General features: G+C 39.7%; 1 protein-coding gene and 1 long non-coding RNA gene across 2 annotated transcripts in view; one reads left to right on the forward strand and one right to left on the reverse strand.

The window, feature by feature from the left end:
- The window catches only part of gabra6b (gamma-aminobutyric acid type A receptor subunit alpha6b), a 35,966-nt gene that overhangs the window by 4,886 nt on the left and 5,499 nt on the right, over positions 1-25,581 (reverse strand). Inside the window, exons 8-9 of the mRNA XM_044221993.1 lie at positions 19,386-19,663; positions 7,040-7,296 (exon numbers count right to left, since the gene is read on the reverse strand). Coding sequence (XP_044077928.1) covers positions 7,040-7,296; positions 19,386-19,663 — 535 coding nt within the window. The remainder of the gene's footprint in view (positions 1-7,039; positions 7,297-19,385; positions 19,664-25,581) is intronic.
- LOC122888069 lies at positions 10,439-11,358 on the forward strand. Its single transcript, XR_006380648.1, has 3 exons — positions 10,439-10,810; positions 10,939-10,991; positions 11,109-11,358. It is a non-coding gene; the product is annotated as an uncharacterized LOC122888069 (long non-coding RNA).

Below are 25,581 nucleotides of genomic sequence, written 5' to 3' on the forward strand. Positions count from 1 at the left end.
TGTGAGACTTAACTGATGGCGCAATATGAAACAGAAGAATTGCTGAATTCATTACCTGCAGTTTTATTCATCTTATGTACTGATTGTATAAACTGTTAACTGAATCAGAAACAAGTAATTTCTGTAGCCATTCTGTCTGCCACATCCTCTATTCACAAGCTAATCTTTACTGTTGACAGACTTTCAAATATTACTTAATACTTTTGTTTTTATTTTATAAAAAGCCTCACTTGCAAGTGATAACTCATAATTCAGTGTGTTCAGTGTCATGCAACTGCTGACAGACTCATTGTGGCTCTTGCAGAGACTGAACTTGTGACCTTTTGGTTATTGGACCATTTCTCTTGGCCTCTAGCTGAGGCTGCCCTGCTACATTAAGTAAGTAAACAGATGGCCAATATTCATCTATACAGTCAGTAAAGAAGACTGAAAGACTTTTGTTTAGTCCTACAGTGACAAGAGTCCTCTTTGCTCTGAAATGGCTAGATGATTAATGCTGACTAGCTGAGGTAGAGGGACACCACTCTGCTTAGCTTGTTGTGCTGTCCTGTCTTATCAGAGAGGAAGAGGAAGCAGATAACAGGCAGTTCACCATGGGAGGGAGAGATGGGGGAGGGGGACTATAGAGGCAGGGAGGGGGTAGCAGAGAGAGTGTGTCTGAAAGAGTGACACTGAGATAAAGTAGAGAAATAGAGAAAGCAATTGAGTGTGAGGGATAGTAGGAGAGAGAGAAAGAGCATGTATATGTGAAGAGAAAGTCAGGGACAAAGAGCAGTTTTCTTGTGTGATAACAATTTATAAGGATTTGTAATTGTTCACATTTCTACGCATCAGTGTGCACACATGTAAACACAGGCAGATGTGTGAGAAATGCATTCATGCAAGCACACAAAAAGTAGGTGACAAAGGCAGATGTAGCAATTCCCACGAGCCCGCGGAGAGAAATATGATAGATAGGGGATCTTTGTTTATATCGGTCTTCTTCTCTCCCTGTCTGAGTGGCCTGTAATTGAATGATCATTACAGCAAAGTTATGGCTACGGCCCCGCAGTCGAAAAATAGGAATTGAGTTGGAAACAGCATTTAGTGGTTTTGATTTATGAGCAACAATGTGGAAGTTGTTTTTCAAGCCTGGCACTCTGATGGGCAATAAAGAGGAGCAGGGCTTATCACCTGCTGTACCCACTCTGATACACATACACCAGTCAGCCTGCCAGCCAGCCAGCCAGCGACCAGTCAGCCAACCAGCTGGGGCCCTTCATGGAAGGAAGTGTTTTCAGCAAATTTGCTTCCTTCATGTCTCGCCCTGAATAGTGCTATTCATTAAAATAGCCTCCAGTCAGTAGGCACTGCTGCCATTGCACATTTATACACTTGTACGCCTGTATCCTCACAGAAGTAGACACACACACACACACACACACACACACACAGAAATCCACCTTCACACACACTCACACAAACAGAGTTTTCTTCTGGTCCAGCTCATCTTTGCAGGAGGGCCTTCTATAATAAAAGCAAAGCTACAAAGGGAGAAAGGGGCCTGTTGCGTGCACTGCTATCTGCTTTCAGTTAGGACCACTGGAGCTGTATATTTATTTCTCTGGAGTGAAAAGGACTGCTCGCTTTCATTTAATGGATGTGATATTTGGATTAAGGTGGATCTAACTGAGAACCAAGGGGTCAATAGTGTGGGTGGTGCTGCATAAAAACAGCAATGAAATGTGTTAATTGTGGAAGTGTGAATCATTACAATACAGTGGATTGTGATTCAGCTGTGGTCCATACCACTGAGCAGGACTGCTTTCATTTTCACCAGAGCTGGTGTCTACAATGGCTCTGTTCAGACTCAAATGTTCATCGTCATGACATGTGGGCTACTGTTTTAGCTCTGGTTTACACCTACAGTAGTCACTCATATGCATCTTCATCAGCCAGATCTCAGATCTGATTGCAATACATCCTGACTTTACTGGGCTATATGCAAATCAGGGCATGCCATACTCAAGTCCAAAGGGCTTTGGTAATGCACTTGAAGTTTTTGCTCATCATTACAGGCTCACACATCTCCCTCACCCACACAGATGACTGCTCTCTTATCCATATAGATCATTCATTGCATTGACCAGAGATCAGACAGATGCTACAACAGTATGTTACGCCTCCTGTATGTTATGTGTTGAAATCACTGAGCCTATAGTCTGGTCAGTGAAGGTTGACATTTCTTTATTTCTTAATTTATTTTGTGGTAGGCCTGTTGGCAAGATATGGTTGGGTGAAGTTGATTACACTGGGACTTATTTGGTAACAAAGACAAGTAAAAATCCAATTTATTCATTAATATATAAATTGCCATTATGCCAACAAGGACATAGACTTAGGGCTTTTTCACATAGTTTGTTTGCTCTGAATCAGTTGATGAGTTCGTAAACTTGGAGCGCTTTCGCCTTGGTTCGGTTTCTTTTCACACAGAGAAAAATTCAAGCGAACCAAAATACATCACTACAAACCACGTGAGAACGTTCACTCCGCTTATGGTCAGATATGTCGTGCGGGAGCAAGTAATTAAATACAGGAAGAAGGTTCTGTGTTCTGGACTAGTGCATATTTCTGTGAGAGAAACATTGCTTTGCAATTTAATATGGAGCAACAGTTGGCATTTGCTCATAACCGTGAGCAGTAATTGTCTTTGCGATATACTAGGCAAAACTATACCAGCAGAATGCTGAATGTACTTCAAGGAAACGTCTTGAAAACAATATACTGCTTCAAACTTTGCAAAGAAGACATGCTGCCTTCAGATGACTGGGCAGAACAAGGGAGCTAATATTTAGCATGTACAACAACATGCTAACCATCAACATGTTAAACCGAAGATGTGTTCGGTAAACCCGATATGTTAACGGTAATTTATGGTAGTTGGGTCAGATTAAGGTCGGATCACGTTCCCACCACAAATGAACCACTTCAGAGTTCATTTGGGACAGGACCGAGACCACCTCCTCTCAAGCGTCTCGGTGCGGTTGTTTGGTCCGCACCAGAATTCAAATGATAGCTTTGACACCAGCCCAAATGAACCGTACTAACCAGGCAAACTGGTGGGCACTGGGGTTCGTTTTAACCAAACCAAACAGGTGTGAAGGTGCGAAAGCACCGTTAGTTGTTAGATTCTTAGGCTTGTTGGTATGCAGTCATTTTGTGAGTTAAAATTAATTCAGCTGTAAATTCTTCCGCACCATCAGTTTCTGTCCATGTTGACATCTTGACTTTTCCAGTGAAAATGATGTAACCACAATCAATAACAGTGACTGTGGTTGTACTTGTTCTTTGCACTGGCTGGTCAGCTACAGGTTCTAACACCACTGGGATTTTCAGTTATCAGACCTGAGGCATGTGTTGTATCACCTCCCATTTCCTTGCATCACTCCCCCCACTCACTACTCAGTCATACTCTTGGATGTATGTGCAGACATTTCTGTGTTTTGCACATATACATGCGCACACAAATTTATACAGAATCACACGTGTAAGCTATATTGCATGTTATTTCTAATTCCTTTTGATTCCCGGGGCCTGAAGGCCATCACTCTGCTGCTTTCCTTCAAGAAGTTTGTCAGGATCTGCCTCCTCGCTTACAGTCCCTATCAATTAATAGAAACAGTTAAGAGAGTGTCACTAAGGCCTTATTCAGACTGCCAGCCCAAATCCGTTTTTTGGCATATATTCAGATTGTATCCAGATTGATTTTAGAAAGTCTGGACAGCAACATTTTTGCAAATCGGATGCAAGCCACATTTAGAGGTGATTTGAAATGAGATGCCAATCGGATTTCTACAGATGCATCTCAGTCCATACGCTCTGGCCGCTCAAATCCGATTTCAAAGTATCTTTTGTGTCACTCGCAATGCGACACACAACGACGATGTTAAATCCAGAGTGACAGAAGTGCATCAGAAAAGGCAGCATCAGCCTCCTCCATCGCACCAGACAAACTCAGTGACGGAGGAGGCTGGTTATGGCTACGGCCCTACAGTCGAAAAATAGGAATTGAATTGGAAACAGCATTTAGTGGTTTTGATTTATGAGCAACTGCGACTTGAGAGTGCGGTTGTTTGGAGGACGAGATGATGGACCTCCATTTCTCATGCTTCCGTGTTGGAAAGCCGCGTCACCAGCGTACGTAGTTACTGACGCCTATGTCGTTACCACAGCAACCCATGCAGATAGGTTGGTGATGTCTGGACACACAAATCCAATCTGATTACTTGCAAATAACAGTGCTGACAGTCTGTCTTAAAGATCTGATTTGAGAAACAAATCTGATTTGCCTGAAGTCTGAACAAAGCCTAAGAGGGTTAGTCACACAGAGCTATCCTGATGCCTGCCAACACTGTCATGTCATCTGACATGTCTCAGCTCAGGCCTCAGGGTTTTCTCTTTTTAGAGAAAGAGCAAGGAATGAAAGGAGCTGAACCCACACAGTTGAAAAGCCCGAGTCAGAAGTGGTGAAGAGCATCAATAGCGTCCAATAAACGCACAACCAGGCATATGCATCTGTTTAGAGCATATGGTTGGGACAAATCAAACACACAAACTTGCATGCACACATCATAAATAGAGCTTTCTCCTTCAAGTGTCAAACCCTACAGGATCCGTAGAGGTAATGTATGAGAGCAACATACATATCTTGATGACATAAAAAAACTGCAGTGTGATTTCATCTGTTGACAGACATATTGCTTTGCTTTGCTACCATCAATATAAATGTCATATAAATGTATATGTCTCAGTTTATCACATGCATCTGAAACACACCACTTGTGAAATTGACATTAATGTGCCTCTGAGCCTTCACAATTCACCTTGACAACCACAGTAGCTATCTTGTTTGTTTTATGTTTTAAGTGATGTTCTTTGTATTGTATGGTGTTTTGATTAAAACCGTACACCAGATCATAGATATTATGTACCAAAATGGTTCAGCAACACACAGTAGATAGGAATGTGGCCAGCAGGTTCAGGGTTGATATTGAATCTGAATCCACAATCTAAAAATCGTATAGCTATTGAAGAACTAAAACTCAAACATTCAATTGATATCTTTAATAACGTGTTGTTGGCTGAGAATGCAGAAACACTACAGTTTTGAGTGGTAGCCTAATTAACGTACAATATGAATATTAATTAAATATGTGTCTAAAACAACAGGTGTACGTTGCTTAAGCTTGCACACTTTGTTTTTCACAAGAACTTGCTTCGAATATACCTCCCGATTCAGATGAGCTGATATGAGATAGAGTTGATAAAATCTGCTGGTGACCGTCATGATGACGATATGATGAAATTTAGTGTTTAGTGCAATTTAGCAAATATTATCTTGCTAACATGCTAAAGTAAGATGACGACCATGGTAAACATTACCTGCTAACATTTTCATTGTGAGCCAGCTGACCTTAGCATTCAGCTAGAGGTGGAAATCACAAATCACTTTTCTGATTTTAGTCACTTCGTTCAGTTCAGTTCAAAGATTTGTAGTTTGTTCAATTTTTTTCCTAAGCTAAGCGGTAGCATCACTGTTTAAATGCACTTCAGTATGTACGTCAGTAAGTGAACACATCACCGCTCAGACACGTCAGTACATACTACAGTAGGTGAACACAGCACCACTCAAAGGCACTTTAGTATGTACAACAGTAAGTGAACGCATCATGTCATGCGGCGCAACTTTCAGTGCTGATTCTGACTGTTTTCAGGTAGCACATTCAGTCTGATGCTAGTTCAAGCTGTCATGTTCAGTTCAGTATAAAACTAGGCAAGAAATGTACTGTACATATGGTTAATAGCTCAGCAGCCTATTATTTACGACTGAGTTGTCAGCCGTGGCTTTCGCTGTCTTTTAATAGGCTTTTAAGGAGGAAGTTAGGTACTGTGGATTACAGCTGAGCTGACAACAGTGGAGGGGAGCCCCACTGCTAAAAAGCTACTGATTTGAACATCCGTTGATGAAGATTGGTTTGTACGTACTAAACACCTCTACATTCTATCTATGTCTGACAAATGGCCCCCAGAAGACAAAAATATTTTGTTCTAATGCTCAGTTATACACAGAAGTTAGTGTGCATTAAGCTATAGTTCACTGTGTATGGAGAGCACAGACACCTACAGGCTATGAGTATTGCAGCCCGTTGGCACTGTACAGTGCTAGACACATTGAAAAACATTGAATGACAAATACAGAGCCTGCCAGTGTTGCCTGGTGGTCTTGTATTGCAATTATAACTCACCTACTGTATCAAGCCTGTGACAACTCTTCAACTCTGCTGACACATTTGAAAAAGCCATATGGTAAATAATTAGAGCTGAAAGTGTAAGAGCTTTGTGTGGCTCAGGCTGGCAAACATACATCTAAAAACAAACATAGAATGGAGACAGATACATACTGTACATTCCCATACTAGCCTCCATACACACACACACACACACACACTCATACTCTGCATTCTGCACTGAACTATGAGGTGTGGTTTAAAATATGGCTTTAAATAAATATAATATTATATATTAATTATTGCATTCAGAATCTATACATACATTATAGATTTAATGTGCCATCCAATATATAGTACAGTATGTGATGTGGGCTTTTTTGCCCAACAGTACGTGTGAACAAACTGCCATATATACACTGATAACCTACTACATGCCTACTTCTCTGTGAATATGTCATTATTATTATATTAATTAATAAGAAACAAATTAAATGAAACAAATCATTTTAAACTACCACAGTTACTGTTGCAAAAGAATTTGTTCACAAGATTTAGGAGTTTAGAGGTGGAAAGTCTGGCCCTGTTTCATTCCTCACAGTGGACAGCAGCAACCCATCTGCTGGGTGTCTAAACTGGCTGACTGTCTTGAACTTGTTCACATTTCCTATAGGTATAATTGGTTATATCCAACCTATTTAATATACACACAAGTACAGAAACTAATTATATTCAGTGAGGATTTATTTGTAACAACCATGCCATCTGTTCACCTGGACATCTCCATCGTGTCCTTGGTGAGATAGACGATCCAGTAGACCAGGTTGAAGGCGCCAAACGAAAGGGGGAAGAGGATGCGGGAGTATTTGTCAATGATGCTGGTGCCAGTCAGAACATTGTTGGCTGGTACAGCTGAACCCTGCTGCAGGAAGGCTTGGGCATTGACAGGTGGGTTAGGAAATGTTTTGGCAGGGCGGTCAAACAGCGGGGCAGAGTTCATCCTCTTCTTCAGCACACTGCTGGCATCCACCTTGGAAAGGCAAAGAAGAAAGATTTAGAATCTATAGGAGGAAATTCACATTAAAGAGAATATTGCATGATGTAATATGAATGTATTAATAATTAAACTGGTGATGTGCTGTTGTACCCAGAGAGTCATGAAATCATCATTTTTTATGTGCTAAGAATGTTAACACCATAGTAGAACCTGTTCTGCATGTAAAATGACAACATGTAATAGTGGCAAAGTGGAGGAATCTCATAACATCAACACATTACACAGAATTTAAAAAACAAATAAAGCCAAATGAAACTGTTAATGGTATATTTGCACAGCTGTGAGGTTGATCAGTGCATGTGGGCAATGTGCATGTGTCTGCAAAAAACTGTCTAGAATACCAATGAGTACCACAGTAATTAAGCTCAACAAAGGAAAGCAATGATGTTTTGTTTTCGATTTGATGTGATTTCAATCAACCCATTCCATGAAGATTGATGCAGTTGTGGAAAGCAAACAAAACATATTAAACATAAGAGGCTCACAGTATATTGGCACATGGTTATCATTATGCCTCATCAACTTTCAGTAAACCAGTGTGATCTCAGCACATGCTCCCTGCTCCAATAGTTGTAAATCAGCTACAGTATGTGCACAGAGAGAAAGGGAAAGTACTTCTGGGAAATAGGTTGTGAGTTAGCTTAGCTAGGTTGTGGGTTAGCAAACTGTCGCTTCAGTTGCTGCTGCGAAGCTAACAGCCAGAGAGGATGAGACGGTTTCCCAGAGCCAGCACACCAGCTCCAGACAGCGAAACTCACAACTCTCCTGCGACTATAGCAAACATCACAACAACGGCATATCTTGGCAAACTAGAAAGCAAGCTGAATGTCCGTGGGAAGTCATTTAACACTAGAACGGCCACAACGGTTTGAAATTCATCTGTGCAATAACTCCTGCTGGTACCTGACTTTTCCTAAAAGTGTCTGTATTTTTATTTACATTGGTTTTCATATAAATTACACAAAAGGCAAAGAAAATTTTTACCTATATTTATACCCTAGCCATACACGGTCATATTGACCGCACTGAATTTTGCGGTATTCTATTGTTCTATCTTTCGCGCAGTTTGTGATACATCTTGGTTGCTTAGCAACTATCATTGTCTCTGTCAAATAAATGTTGCTTGCGGTCTCGAGTGCTATTAGCATATGCTAATTTGCTTATAAGTACAATGTATTATACTAATTTGGCTATCATTGCAATAATATAAGAAATTGAATAATTTCCTAGGTTGGAGTTTATAAGGAGCCTTCAGAAAATGTCTGAAATGAATGAAAGAATGAAGAGAAAGATGACTGCTGCCATGGCCTTGGAGATGCTTCAGAACTTGGACATCGATGACTCTGATGCAGGGGATCTATCGGAGGTGGAAAGTGACCACAACCTTTCCTGGGTGCAAGAAAACACTTCATCCTCATCAGAGAGTCATTCAGAGTCCATACAGAGGAAAAAGAGGCAGCTTCTTTCATCGGAAACTAGGGATCCAGATGTTCCATTCACAGCTGACGTTCCAGGTGAGCTCGGCTGCCCTGCTCTGTCCTGTCTTGTGCTGCCCTGCGCTAGTTATAGCCTGGGCTATTCACTAGTTCTGCTGGTCCTATTATTATTAACATTATGCTATTATTATTAGGTTATTATTGTTGTTGCTGAACTGAAAGCCTTTGTAGCCCGGTTGTATATCCGTGGAGCACAGGGTGCAAAAAACATGGAGTTGGGCAGCCTTTGGGGCTTCCTGTTTTTCAAGGAAACCATGGCCAGAAATTGCTTCCGGGAGATAATGAGATTCCTGCAGTTCGACAAAAAAGAGACCCGCCGTGTGCATCTGCAAGATGACAGGTTGCCCCCCTCCGCAAAAGAGCAAGCAGAGCTGTTCAGCACAAAGATGCTGAAATGTGCAGATGCGACGCTCACTATCTACCAGGGAAAACCGAGGAAGAATGTGTGCATTCTGAGCTCCGTGCACACAAGCGTGGGCATTACTAATGGGCCGAACGCAAAGCCGCAGTTGGGAACATACTATAATAACACCAAATATGGCGTGGACGTCCTAGATCAGATGGCAAGGGCCTACTCAGTGAAAGACGGCCAGTGGCTATATTCTATAACATCCTCGACCTGGCTAGAATCAATGCCCACATCCTCTTCAAGGAGTGCACTAGCAGCAAGATAGCCCGGAGGAAGTTCATGCAGCAACTGGCAGAGGAGCTGAGAGCAGAGTTCAGAGGTCCCAGTCAGCAGCAGAAGCAACCACCGCAGCAGACACCAAAACGGAGGCAGTGCCAGGTTCGGAGAAGCTGCAAACAAAATAAAACACACGACACCTGCTGCAAATGCCGCAAACCCGTGTGTGGAAATTGTGCAAGGAGAACAGAGGTGACTGTGAAGCTTAAAGAGCCAAGCATGCTATTGATGTAATTAGTTAATATAGAATTAGTAGCCTAATTGTTTTATGGTTCTAAACTCTGTTCGTGGCTCTTTTTTTAACTTTAGATCAGCTTAAGACGGTGTAGTCCCTCATTCGTCCAGGAGTGTTCTGTCGTAGAAAAGGTTTCAGTCGTAGTCATCTGGACACTGTTTAAGATCAGCTTGTTTTCAGCTTTTTCGATTATTTATAGTTATAAATGTTAAAAAAAAAAAAAATTCACAATGAAATAGATCCTTTTAATTGTTATTTTCTTGTTCTGAGTTATGCTGAATAAATACGGAAAAATACAGGTGTGAATTTAGCTTATGCAATAATTACGGTTTACTATATGTGATTATGTGAATATTGATACATGTATAGTTAAACTTTTTTAAATGTACATTTTGGTGTTATTTGTTTTTTTAAAAGATACCCTAACACATTATTAATCTCTTATTTAGGTATTTATCACTAGGGAATATAGAGTTTGGAATCTAGCATCAAAATGACCACGTTCTATTAGTTATGGAATTCTGGCACTTCTAGTGTTAATGTTACCTGACACACAAATCATGGCTGGAATAGTGTTGTGTGGTTTGGTCTGAGATACTTTGTTTATTTCACATTTACAGAGCCAGGGCTGTGTACAAACACTAGATGTTTTTTTCAGCACACACACTGAACGGACAGCTAGTGTACTGTGAGGAGATATTCGCTGAATTTGACATAAAGACATATATTGGATTAGAATTGCATACTCCACCTTTAAGACTATAAAAACACTTGGATGATATTGCATGCGTTCAGCTTCTGAGTGGCGTACATAATATACTGCTCTTAGATGCTTTGGCCGTACAGGATTTATGCAGAGAATTGCATTAAAGATCGCACAGATCTATTTGCTGAGCCGTTTCAGATTGCCAAGAGCACTGCTTTTAGATTTGTGCAATACTCTGGAGCCTCAATTTAGGCGAAACACACACCTGTCAAATCCCATGCCTCCACACCTGCAAGTAGGTTAGGCTACTTAGCACACTTGGGAGTTTTAGCCACAGGATCCCTTCAGAGAGAGATAAGAGACAGGTGAGGCATTTCACAGTCTTCTTTGAGTCGTGCGTTTCGGTACAGTGCTAACACTGCTAACAGACTCTCCAGATCCATTCCCATTCCTCAATCGTAAGCTGTAACACTCCATTAATGTCCAAATAAAGCTCAGCTGGGATGCGTCTAGCTCAGGGAGGTGGAGGAGATGGGTAGCTGATTGGTAAGTGATTTGTAATTATGGAAAGCACTATCAAGTTTAACTTTATAAAAACTCAACTTAGGTGACCGAGGTTGTGCCCTCACTCCATGGCTAATGACCCCACTTGCAAACCCCCAGACCAGACAGGAGCGTTCTTACAACCACCGACACATGCACACTTGCTCCATGGTAGAGCACACAGTTGGAGTGCTGAAGGCCGGGTGAATGTGCCTTGATTCCGCTGGGGGAAAGCTTCTATACACCCCGGAGAAAGCTTGTCCAATCACAATGGCCTGCTGTATGCTGCACAATGTGGCCATGAGACGTGGTGTGCCACTCCCAGATCAGATACCCCTTGTGGAGAAAATGCCAGATGACCCAGTGGACGCACCTTATGGAGATGCCATAATCATTTGGCAGCAGTTAATTGACCGCTTATGAGGTAGGCTAGCACATGGTTTTGTGTAGCTGTGGGCCTGTAAAGCCCTTTGAGACTGTAAACAGCAATATCAGGCTTTAAATAAACTTGAACTTTAAATTGTGGTGAATAACAAATAAGGAATTCCACACAAGCAGTTCCAGTGTCACATTTTATTTAGACTTGCTTTTGAGTGTTTCATTAATCCTTTCAAGGTTTTCCGTTATATTATTTAACACAGAAGTCAATGTAATTGAAGTCGTGGAAATATCTCGTTAAGTTGAGAGAATCTGTTCTTGCTTTTGCAGGACCGTAACAGAGACAACTTGAGTCAGAGAGAAAATGTGGCGAGGGCGTTCAGGCTCTGCAGTTTGTGATGATGATGCACTCGCTTAGTCTTGTTCTGAAAATAAAAAAATAAAATAAAATATTTGAATGCAGATGTTTGAGTGGTCAATGAAATAACAGCAAAAAGCCTATAAACTACAACAGATAGAAAAAAAGTTATATGTATAAATTAATTTTAAGGGGTTTATAAAAACATGAATATGCAAAACATACCTTCAGCAACCGGTGTGTCTGTAAATGCATCTCTGGTGAGGGCTTGACTCCCTGATGTGCCTGGCAGTGGATCACTGTCTGCGTCTTGAATTCTTAGGTCTACTTGCGAGACCGCCATCTCCTCCTGTCCTCCCCCAGTTGTCATCATGGAGTGCTTTGCTTGGGCAATGCATTTTTTTGCTTTCATGTCTAACCATTTTCTTTAATTTCAGTTACTGTGCGTCCCTATGCTGACACGGCATTTACAGCATCACAAATGTTTTGCTGGGTTTTTGATTTTCCTGTAACGCCAGTACTGACACTCTGGGAAATCACATCTTTACTTAGTTTAAGTTTATTTACAGTACAGGTACGTTATTTACAGTACATCGATTTCACTACTGCTGAAGTCTTTCTTACAACATTTTTTTGGTGCCATCTCTTCAATTCTTGGGCATGTGCCAGAGTATTTGCACCTGCCCTTATATAGTGTGTAGGGGGCATTACCTATGCTAATAACAAACAATCGGCCACACGACTCCAATTTATGATCAAGTATCAAGCACCTGGAGTTGCCTTCTCTTATTTTTTCTCTTAACAGAAAATTAAGAGAAAATATAAGACATTTAAGGGAATGTTGCTGAATGAGGTCCAATGTTTACATATTTTGTCTTAGATTATTATGACCATTTTTAAACTGATTTAGTTAGGTAACCCATGCCACAGTGTAGAGTTTAAATAGTTGTTCACAGGTTGTTGGAAATAAACTCCCTACAGCTCACTGACTGGTCCAGCTTCCAGATGTCTGGCTTATTAAGCTCACAGTGGATGTTTTTCCAGACTACTGTCTTGGAGCAAAAGCTGAACTTGCAAGATTTAGGATGGATTTGTGAGGCTACAGGATTACATGCTTCTCTACAGGTTGAGAAACTATTAAACTGTTACAATCCTCTGGCTGAGAGGAACCCTTCCAAAAATGCATGATGGCCAATCTCAAAATAAGACAAGATTAGTCCCTGAGTTATTAATTTCACTGTACTTGACATATTTGCAGATGCAAGGGTTTCACCCAACAGTAAATGTACAATTAGGACCTGTACAGAATGTTTATTAAATGATTAAATTATGTTGTAGAAGTATGATTTGGTCGTGATGCTCATTGTATGACAGCTATCTTGAAATGTACAATTCATTCTGTGGATTAGATTTAGTTGAGCCATCGTGTCATTCCAATTCTGCATGAGGGTCTGACGCCAGTAGCATAACCATGGAAACATGTAACAAAGAAAACAAAAAAAAGATCCATATACAGTAGAGATTTTTTTGCTTTTCCATATCCGAACTGAAGGTCTACAGATAGAGGGTGTCTAAAATTTTGTGATTTTAGCTTGGCTTGACTATATATTATGGTAACAGACTCCTTCTCTTTGGTCTGAAACAAATACAGAATAACTTTATTCCTCTTTGTTAAACCATAAAACTGTAATCCTTGGTATCCCTAAAACACAAGATCATCCTTCACTGTGGTCTAGTATTGATAGTTGCCAAGTACAAAGTGTGACAAAGAGAGAGAGAGAGAGAGAGAGAGAGAGAGAGAGAGAGAGGGAAGAGAAAGAAGAATTCTGCACTATGAACAAATAATTTAAAAATCCTTCAATTCACTTCAGGCTTTATTAGTGTGAGACATTACTTTAAGGGACTGCAATCTACAGTAAAACAATGTTATCAGCATTTCACTCTTGACTGAGTAAAAATGTAATGGGGCGGTGTGAAAGGTCGAAGACGGGATAAAAAACAATAGATCAGGATTTGTAAAACCCTATAGCAACATGGCAGTGGGGAAGGGCAGTGAGAGGGAGTGGGTCCCGGTGATCTAACAGCTGGTCACCCTGACATTAAGCCTTCTTATCAATTACAGTGTGTGCCCCTATCTATCAGTTAGGTACGCTTCCTCCTGTTGAATTACTGCTCATTTGTAAGGTTGACGTTAGCTTGGCCTGTGTGGCATGTGTGCGCGGTGTACTGTACGTATGTGCAGCTGATTCGATACACAAGCTATTTTTGATAATGATAACATGCTTGTTATTCCTGGTCAAATCCCAGAGGGATCAGCTCCTCTTCTCTTTATCCACTGTTCTAGATTTCAACAGATCCACTTTGACACAGGGAGGAAGGGCACGGATGTATGGATGTTTTGTTTTTTTTTTGGTGTGGGTATTCATGTTTGGGGGTGGATGGGAGCTACATGTAAGTGTGTTTATGTGTGTTTCATAGTGTACGTGTAGGTGTGTGTATGTAAAATAAGGTTACTCTAACTGTGCGCTACTAACATGGCATGGGAGTAAGTGCATGGAGGTTCATCTATGTGGGTGTTGAGTGGGTGTGTATACACTTGAGGTGGTGGAGATGAATATGTGTATGTAAATGTATTTTTTATATTAATGTCTTTGAAGCATTGCATTATGTGTCCTGGATATATCATCTATGACTCTCTTTTTCATTGTTTAGATTCAGAAAGTGAGAGAATAACAATGGATATGGTTTGGGGTTAAAAATGCAAAATACACAGATTATTTTATTACTATGTGTTTCTGTGTCACCATCTACATTCATCATAAGTTGAACCAGTGAAAGCTGACAAGTGAAAACACAAACTACCTGATCATCAGCTGCAAATGAAATGTAATTTTACGCCTTTACAACATCCTCTAAATATTACACTTCTTAACATCTACTGTGGAAAAGTACTTACAGAATTGTGGATTGACATGCAACACTTTGAAAAACGTTTCTGATGATGCTCTTTCATCTCTTAGTTATACAAGTTCACACACTTGTAACAACATAGCCCCATTTGCGACTTAAGCAAACGATTTGGTCACATAGCGTTCCTTATGCAAAATTTAGGGGAAAATAAAAACATCAACAAAAGTCTTCTGGACTGATAAAATGGTTGCTCAGGGTGGTTTAACATTTTCAAAGGCTGAACCACTCCTCTATTCTTTTTCATTGCTAGAAAAAGGTGCCGGGGAACGCCAGAATCTTGGATTTAAACATTGGTTTTACATCATTCTTAGCAGAGAGATGACATCTGTTAGATCACGGAAATACCTTTGAAGATGCAACCCCCTGCTGGTTAACAGGTAAAAACTAGAACACTAAAACACTAGCGATGTTACGGACAATTTTTGATAAGCATTTCCACATTTTATTTGTGTCTTGTTCTCTACTAGCACACAAATAAGGACACATATTTAAGCACGTGAGCGAGTGGCTGACACAATACACTTTCCTGCTGACTGCAGAGGTCAGTAATGTAAATGTGTAGTGCACGCAAGCCATGAAACACGAAGAACAAGATCACAAAGACGCTAGATGCCAGACTGGCATTTATTTCAATGATTGCCAATGTCTATCATAAAAGGGGGTCTACATGGTTTCTCTTGCTTTCACACTATTCCACTGACCTATTGGTAGTGGTAGGCCTCAAATATATACACAACGTAAACAAGAAAATACCACAGGGTAACTTTAGGTATGTTACATGGAATATTTTGTTGTCACATCTTTCCTGAGCTTGAAAATAATAACATTTATTCAGTCTAATTATCAGGACACCGGGATGCCAGGTCTCTTCACCCAAGCAGTGATCACCAATCCTGTGATTGTTGGCACCTGTGGCTTAGCCTATATATACAGATCCCTTCTTTTCTTCTCTTTCTTCTCCTTTTTTTCCCTCCCACAACTATTTTATTTTCTGTTAATTTCCTGCACCACATACTGCACCACCTCCTCACACACACCACTGACAATGCATGCAGCACCCTTTACACACAACGATAAACACCCCGTTCCCCTATGTGCTTACAGCTAGAATATTTGATTCATTAAATGAACCATTTGTCTTATGTTGTTGTGAGGTTTCCATTCCTGTTATGGCTTTACCTGACATAACAGTCATAACAGGTTGTTGTAATCTTTTAAATCGTGACTGGTGGATGGCTATTTCTATTCCCAATGATACACCATTGTTTTTTTCCTTTTCTCTGTGTAATGAAGAGTCTTCCCTCCTACATATTTGCTGAAAGCAGTCATTTTCCATGATGCAACCCTCCCACTCTCTCTTTCTCTCAGTGTAACTCTCTCTCACTCATACACATATGCAACACAAAAACAAACCACAGTGGCCCCTCACATCCATCTCTCCATCTTGCTCCACAGAAATGGAATGGGCCAGCTTTCTCAGCCCCCACTCTGCTTCATTGTGGTGGCTGCCCTCCTTCTTGTGAGCCTGCAGTGATCTGCTGGATATTCTCTTAATCTATGGCTCTTACATAATCTGCAGCAACATCGTTCACAGAGCCACTGGCTGTCTCGTCGTGTCACTCTCTATGGTTATCACACAGTTACAGGGCAGAATAGAGGACTGGGCAAGAGGGATGGGTAGATGATAGATATACTGTAGATGGATGGATGGATAAGAGTGATGAGTGAAATGTATGAATGTGGGGGGATAATTTGCTGCAGATTACGTGTGTGCATATATACGCGCTTGTATATGTGTTTGGGTGTGTGCTGCAGATTATGTGTGGACGTGTGTTCTTGTGTGGGACAAGCGTGGATAAAGTGGAGATTGTGGTGTTTCAGTGTATATGTGTGGACAGCACATTCAAGCAAAAAGGAGAGAGAGAGAGGCAAAAGCGAGGTGGACAAGAGATGTGTGTGTGTGTGTGTACACAAGGGAGAGAGAGGGAGAGAGTGTGTATCAAGATGAAGAGCACAGCAGGGGGCTGAAGAAGAAGCAGTAAAAGAGGATAATGTTACATATTGGTGCATTTTTGTGTGTGAGGGGGAAGAAAAGGAAGGAGGGATGGAGGTATGGCTGAGATTTAAGCGAGAGTATGATTTTCTCTGGGATGAGGCAGATGAAAGAGAGATTGTATATAGTCTGCATTGTTTATATTGCACATGTTGCATGTGTGACTTGAAATAAGCAAATGGGTGAACAGGAGGGAAAAGCAATATTGTAGAAAGAACTTGAGAGCAAGTCAGAAATTATAAAAAAATACTCATGAGCGATATATAAAGAATGTAAACCATCAAAACCAGGCAGAACCAAACACAATTTAATACAATGCGCTCCTGAGTAAGCAGTGCTATGTGGATGTAGAATCACTGAAACAGCTGGCTATGACCTTCACCACAATGACCAGTACAACCAGTCAGCTTTAGAACCACATACCAGTCTTATCTATCAACATATTTGAAAAACACATTCAAGGAGAGTTCAGAACACAATGGAGAGAAGAAAAGAAACCACACAGCAAACAGACCTACTACCAATACCTTAACAGACACATTCAACTGGCAGAATATACATATATATATAAAAATATATATATATATATATATATATATATATATATATATGAATGTAAGTGAAATCTTAACAAAACAGAGAGTAAACATCAATGAACCGGAGATTGAAAGATGTTGCTACGTGAAATGATGAAAGCCATCAGAGGAATGTAACTGTAACCACTGCCACCTAAACACTGAAACAGATATCTTCTGTGCGTGCCCAAAATGTAAAACCACAAGAGATACATATTATACATGTTTTTTAAAAGCTATTCTAGGCTTTATGACTCTGCTTGATAATTAAAAACATTATTTTCTGTTGCAGAACTCAGCAGCTGCCACAAGGCAAGACCGACAGCTAACAAGTAACCTGTCAACATGCATCTTTAACGTTGTCTTTAACAACATGCTGTACACAGTATATGTATAATGTATAAAATTGACACATATGGAGCTTGTGACACAAATGTATTTGTACAGTCAGACTGGATGTATGCCTGTAAACAAGATATGTAATTATTATCTTCAATGTTAACAGTTCATATCTGTTCTTTCATCACCAGTTTGTATTGTAATTACCATTGCTTTCTTCTTCTTTATCCAATATTTACATTATATGCTTATGCAACACAGATATGTTTACATGTCATGCCAATAAAGCTAAATTAAATTTAAAAAGAATAGAACATTGAAATTGTTATATAAATTCGAAGAGCTGAGAATGGATTTAGACAGAAAAAGAGACAAACAGAATAAGACAGACAGGAGGAGGAAATAGAGACAAGCCTAGCAAGAGACTAGAACTGAGCAGGTCAAACCAGAACAATGAATGGCATGATGAGTGTGAAACAGAACCAGATATAGAGAGATGATCTTGACAGAAAGATTACATGTAAACATCCAGAATACTACCTAATCTCATACCGCAGGCAATATTCTGTTTTATTAGGGTTAACCCTTTGCACCCAAATGATGCATATTGCCTCAAAAATGACACTCCATCTTCTCTGAGTCATAACTCAGTCAAACAGGAATGAATAATAAACTGCTGGAATCTGTATATCTGTGGTTACAGTGCAAAAAGGAAGTGCTTTTAGCTAGTGCAATTTCACAAAAATGTAAACAAATATAGTTTAGCTTCACATCAGCCAGATGTGACCGATCCACATAAAAACTGCTCTACTCTGTTCATTTGCTGGCATTAATTCATTCTGATGTGAAAAGCTACTGCCACCACTTTCTCCATGTGCTTCACTGAATTTTAATGTAAAGTAAACGGTACATCATTGCTGTGATTGAAATCAAAAGTGTTGGCGGTTAGCCAATGTTACCAAAATTGGACTCAATATAGCTTTTCTAATTTAGACATTTTATGTCAGTAAGTTGTTTCGAAACATCACATAGACAAAGCACATTTTATTACATGTTTAACGAAGTTCAATAAAGGCTCAGACAATGAGTGCTGACGTTACAACGACCAACTTTCAGCAAATGGAATTAAAAGCCCTGCGGAGATTTACGTTATTTAGCAGCTCAGTTTAGTTTCATGAGAAAAAAGACAGAAGCACACATAGTGAGGTAGTTTGATGAAGAGATGTAGAGGCATACGTAATGAGGCCAAGCGAAGCCTTTGTGTAACCTACATGTATAAGACAAGTTGGAAGTGATTGTGTGTCTGTCGTTATGAGGTTAATACATAATGACACAATTTCATAAACCTTCTAAACAACAGTATTCAAATTTGCACAAGCCCTAAAAGGAGGGTATATGAACGTTTCCACTTATAGTTAAGAACTGATGCGGAGTTACAGCCCCTGTTACCTTAAACATACAATAATTATCTTAATCAGTGCCACACAGGTTTATAGATTTTAGATTTTAAAATAGAGAAAAAAAGGGCACTGGTAGTGGATAAGTATCAGGGGAGAAAAAGTCGGTGTGCATCTGTGCATCCCTAATTTGTGTATCATGTTTCCATCCTACCTGCCATCCTCTTTGACTGATCAGCAATTTACATGGAGCATGGATATTAGTAACCCTTGCATTTTGTCAATGCATGTAAACACAATAAGTGGGAAACAGTGGGGCGGACTTACTGAGGAAACCTCTCCATCGTTCCCTGTGGCTGCAGCCGGAGCTGCAGCTGCAGCTGCTGCCTCCTGAGCCGCCGCCTTCATGGCTGCTGCCTTCCGCAGCTCCCGGTTGGCCTGCAGGGTGGAGAAGTAGTTGACCGCCGCAAACTCAATCAGGGCGGAGAAGACAAAGGCAAAGCAAACGGCGATGAACCAATCCATAGCTGTGGCATAAGAAACTTTGGGGAGGGAGTGGCGGGCGCTGATACTGAGTGTTGTCATGGTCAAGACAGTGGTGATACCTGCATACAGGGAGGAAACAGATGTTAGTAATGTGTTGTTCTTGATTTCACATCCGGTATAACTGCCGTACATATTTCTTTCAATTAATATGTTCTATAATTTCCATACATATTATTTCTGTCATTTTAACATGTTTTTTGTTATGTTTGTTTAAATTAATTCATGCATATTGAGTGCTTATGTTAAGTAGGAACTACAGTACATATGCGTTACACACGGACATTTTTGAAAGATGCAACAGGAAAATCACAGACTTTTGGTGAGAAGTTAATATCTCTGCATGTGAATTTAAAGTTGTAAAGAAGTTGCAAAGAAGAAAAGATGTTTTTCATTTTTGTATTTTGATCGGGGTATTTCAAGAACTCATTCCCTCTTGGTTATATGCAGCCAGCGAGGTATGTAAAGTATGTTTGTGTTTCCCGAGTGTATATGTATAGAGTTTTTTGCAATATATGTGATTGTGTTTATGTTTTACATTGTCATACTGTAGTTTGACGGTGGATTTCATTGACGGTGAACGTGATAGCGGAGAAAAGAATAAGAAAGGCAATAAATCCATCAGTATCCAGAACCATGGCGTCATTTATTTCCCGGAGGGAGTGATATCCGGCTTGTCTTTATTCTTGTGTTTACTGTTTTGGAATACTGTGGCAGTATGTAAGCTGAGGATTTTTTGTCTTAAAGGAATAGTTAGATATTTTGTGAAATATGCTTTTTTTGCTTTATTGCCAATAGATTCCACTCTCATGTCTGTGCATTAAATATGGGCCTAGACCAAGGAGGCAGTTAGCTTTGCTTTGGATAAAAAACTGGAAGCGTGGGGGGTGGCGGCTAACCTGGCTCTTTTCAAATTTAAAGATATTCCTACCCTATCAACGTCTGTAAAGCTCACTAATTAAGGGGAAACTTCTGTATTTTTCAACCTGGACCCTATTATCCCATATTTTTCTGTCTACGTGACTAATGGGGACAGCGAGTTTTGAAAATGGTCCGGTATTGAGTTAGAGACTCAATGTTGCAATGTAATCCTTCTGGGCAATTTGCGCAACGTCAATGTACGTCCACTAAAAGTGTTTGTTTTTGCCACTGACAGGCTCAGATTGGTATTCTAAATGTTTGACAACATTATGGAAAGCATCCCTACAGAGATAGACCTTTTGGTTCAAGAGTAAGATCCTTTTTGTCTAACCATAAACAGCCGTTATATTGCTTTCCTCAAAGCCACCAGACTCTGTTGACAAATACAGTAATTTTACCTCGTAGTTCATCATAACATTGTAACAATTCATTCAAACTTGACAGAAACAAAATAAAACTCACCAAAACCGTCTTGGTTAGTCTTTCCAATGTTCCAACAATCACCAACTCTGGTTTGGTCGAAATACACCCTTAATTCACTGAGTTAGATGTGAAAATATCTGGAGAGGAGCGAGAGGGAGGTTGGGCATCAGAGAGGCAGTGGGAAGAAATAGCGTGTAGAGCCAGAATATTTTACGATGATCTGAGAGGTAATAATTACTGTATTTGTCAATGGAGCCTGGTGGCTTTGAGGAGAGCGATATAATGGCTGCTTCTGGTTAAACAAAAAGGATCTTACTCTTTCACAAAAATGTATATATGTGTAGGGTCCTTTCCATAATGTTGTCAGACACTTATAATAACAATCTGGGCCTGTCCGTGGCAAAAACAAGCACTTTTAGTGGATGTACATTGACTGTGTGCTATTGCCAAGAAGGATTACATTGTTTCGCTGCTGCCAGCTGCAGCGCTCTCACTCAATACTGGACCAAATTCAAAAATGGTTGTCCTCATTAGTCACTTAGACACAAAAACATGGAAAAATAGGGTCCAGGTTCCCTTGAACACTGTTTAATCTGCACACAAACAAACAAGACTATGAGAAGTCACCAAAAAATAGTATGTAACTCTCCCACAAGATACAACATGTTAATTAGTGAGCTTTAGAGATGCCAGGCTAGCTGTTTCCCCCTGCTTACAGTCTTAATGCTAAGATAAGCTACGCCCGCCTGACTCTCCCTCATATTTTTACTTAATGCACAGACATCAGAATGGTATTGATCTTCTCATCTCACTCTTGTTAGGATAATGAATACGTGTTTTTCAAGAAATGTCGAACTTTTCCTTTAATGCTGTTTTGTTAAATGGCTCGATCAAGCACTGTGGTACAATGAAATCTTTAACAATTTTTAGTCATTAGTCTTCCAGTCTATTTATTTTCTTTTTTTCCTACGGTGACCCCTCTCTGATGGGAAGAAATATATCAAAGTCCTCTGTACATGATCTTTACTGTTTCAGGATGTTATTATTATAAACACTCTAGTAAAACATGCCACAATCCTGCACAGAATAATATAATTCATGGCTTGACAGTGGTTATTTACCATGAACTTTATTCTGAATGTTGTGAATATGTTGTATATATCTATACATCTATTGCATGTCTGTCTGTCCTGGAAGAGGGATGCCTCCTCTGTTGCTCTTTCTGAGGTTTCTTCCATTTTTTTCCCTGTTAAAAGGCTTTTTTAGGGGGGAGTCTTTCCTCATTCGAATCGAGAGTGTAAGGACAGAGGGTGTTGTATGCTGTAAAGATTGGAAAGCCCTTGAAGCAAATTGTGATTTGTGATGTTGGGCTATATAAATAAAACTGACCTGACTTGACATTTTTTCTGTTTGTTTTTGAGAAACTGTCACAGGACTCAACATCTGGGAATGTTTGTCAATGAATAACAATGTAGAGGCTTGATTATGAGAGAACATTGCAATCAGCTTGATTTGGACACACAAACACCCCAGACGTTCACACATACACAAATGTAATGTTACACTATATATTAGAAAACAACAATTCAGCCTGCCATTTGACTTCAGAGAGTCTTTTCTCCAAATCAATAAATCAAATCTATCAGGTCTTCTTACCAAAGCTATTTTATAATTTAAGTGGCAAACAAAGCTGCAGCATCTCTTTGGAAATTGCCATTTTAACTCTCTTAGCAAAATATACCATCTGGCAAATGACGTCTGTGATCACTTCAGCATTGCAGAGATGATAGCAGTTGAAGCACTCGTGTCTTCTGTATTTATTAGACCACAATGCTGCAGAGATGATTCAAGGCTAGTTCCTAGCGAGGTCTTAGCATGTACGGTAGTGAATCATTGGCACACAAGTTTGAAAGCTATACAAGTGTTTATTTTCCAAAATATTGGTGTATTCCTGTCACCAGTTTACTGAAAAGACACATTTAGATTTTCTGAAGACTCAGTTTGTGAATAAAAATGCACAAGATGCACAGTGCATGAGATTGAAATATTACTTATATAGTGTAGATGCCAATTAGATTTGTTTTCTTTAAGGGGCTAAATATGAGTTTTCTACTCTTTCACTGGAATACCGTTGGCATGCACAACGTAATTACACACAAACTGAAGCTTTGGATTGAGTGTTCTGTGTTGATAACGGTAATAATATGATTTTATAGGTAATAGAAAAAAGTGGAAAAAGTAACTTTTACAAGATGATACACTATTAAAATCAGCTATATTACTTATGATCCTTATTCAAAATGTAAACATGAATGTTAGTGTTTGCACATAATATTGAATCATGTCTAATGATTTGAACACACTATGAAAATGTAAATTGGAATTGAAGGCAGCATATTAATCACTTGGATGGGAGGGTGCCAAAATAAAAATTCTTGTTTCTTGTCTAAAAAAATTATATGATTACATATAAAACAACACGTGTAACATTTTGCTGTTTATAGTGTAACATGGCAAGCTTTTAATGTAATTTGCAGCTCTGTTTAATGGCATATAACTAGAATTACAAGCCATGTGGCATTTCAGCTCAGTAAGGTTTGCCAAAAAGTCATTTCAGTGGATGCTAATCTGCTGTTCCCCCGCACTGAGATGCCAATAAAAGAGACCAAATATCTGTAAACATTCTAATGAAAGCCATCCAGTAAGATGACCAGACACAAGCCACAAAGCATTTGCTAATATTTGTCTATCTGTTAAGTATCTCACAATACAAGTTACGGGTGGGATGATAAAAGATAAACAGATGGAAGAATGGATGTGTGGAAAGATGAAGATAATAGATGAAAGAAAGAAACAGATGTTTCAATTGATAAGTGGGAGAGTGAAAACAACATGGTTTTTGATATCTTTCTCAGCTGAAATAAGACTGCACTAGGCTTTTTAAAGTTCTTCTGGCCATGGCTCCAGATGCATAGACTGCAAGGACCCCTATGAGCACACCCTTAAAGTTTAGAAAACCAAGAAAAATACTCTGAGGATCTGAGGCTATTCATACCTTCTCTTGGATACATGATAGTTTGAAAGTATAGTTTGGGCTGCACAAAAGGTCCATGGCAGATGCATTTTAGAGGCACTTTTGAACTGTCAAACTATCAAAACATACCACAAAAAAATAAAGAAGTGCAATTTTGCCTGTAGAAGATCACTGGAAAGGGATTTCCCTGTCTTGCCCTGATTCCATCCTTATTAAGTAAGAGAAAGATGCTGACAATGAACATCTCTTTTTATAGGCCCATTAACAAAGTACATATCTAATTCACTTTCATCAAGCTAAAACAAGCAGGGAAAAAGGGCCATTGAACACTGCTGTCCATGCTTTTACCAAATGCGTGCTGTAGTTGTGCATATTTCATTAGCAGTATAGGACTGTACAGGGGATTTAATACACCTAATAATGTCTCAAATGCATTTTCTACACACCACTTCAGCTGTGAAAGCTAACAACTCTCAAATACAACCTCCTCCGATACCCAAACAACGCTGACTGTCTCAAGCTCAAGCACAAGTTAAATGATTGCAAAGGGGAGGAGGGACATGGGAAGAAAGCCTGTCAGGGTAAGAGGGAGAGGCAAGAGAAAGAGAAAGAAAGAAAGAAAGAGTGTAGGAGGGAGGGGGATGAAGTATAAAGACAGGATAGAAATGAAATGCTTGGGGCATTTATGTGCTTTTATAGGGAAAAAAAGCAAGGTACAAATTAGGCCACACTCAATTAAGTTTGTAAGACTTGTGCTCAAGGGACTTTCAGCTCTAAGAGAGGTAGTTGACAATCCAGCGCACAACATACTATGACTTAATGTACTGTCAGGGTGGAGCACATCCACATAGCAATTTGTCTTCTCTTCAATTCTCTTCTCCCACATTTTCAACTTTCTATCTCACATGCACCATCAACAGCATTAATGGAAGCAGATAATGGCTTTTTGGACATACCGTTTGTTGTCCTTTATACCAGAAAAATATGGAACTACATAATGTAACTCCAAGTACTTTAAGAGTTCATAAGCATGGCGCTTTAATTTAAAAAACAAACTTCATCACATTTCTAAGATAAAGTTTGGTCTTTTGTCATAAAAAAATCCAATATGTGGTATTTGATTTTTTAAATATAACCTCTTCTAAAATACCCAGCGTGCCCTGAGCTCCTTTTTAACAACGGCCAATCCAGAGAATGAGACGTTTTTTTATTCTATACCCAATATTGACTGAAATGAAAACAGCAGGACGTGTGATGTTAATGAGTTGCCACAGATGTGCTTTTCCGCACGGGGCCTCAAACGCCAACACTAATGATTGGGATCTATTCTCTGAAGAAGTGCACAGGCTCGTTGGAGCGTTGGCTTGCTTCCAAAGACAAGCGCAGACTACAGAACCATAACCTACATGGGCCAGCAGTGTTACTCCACTAAAAATTAACATAAGGGGAAATTAAATTAAAATCAAGAATTTCTATACACGTATCCCCTTTTTTTTCTCTTTGCTTTGTCTCTGTCTTTTTGTCTCTCTCATTCCTCTCAGTCTCTCTCTCTCTCTCTGTGTCTTTGTGCAGTGTCTCTCGCCCTCTCTGCTCCCGAGGCTA

This window comes from Siniperca chuatsi, linkage group LG14, assembly GCF_020085105.1.
Source record: "Siniperca chuatsi isolate FFG_IHB_CAS linkage group LG14, ASM2008510v1, whole genome shotgun sequence".
NCBI classification, from domain to species: Eukaryota; Metazoa; Chordata; class Actinopteri; order Centrarchiformes; family Sinipercidae; genus Siniperca; species Siniperca chuatsi.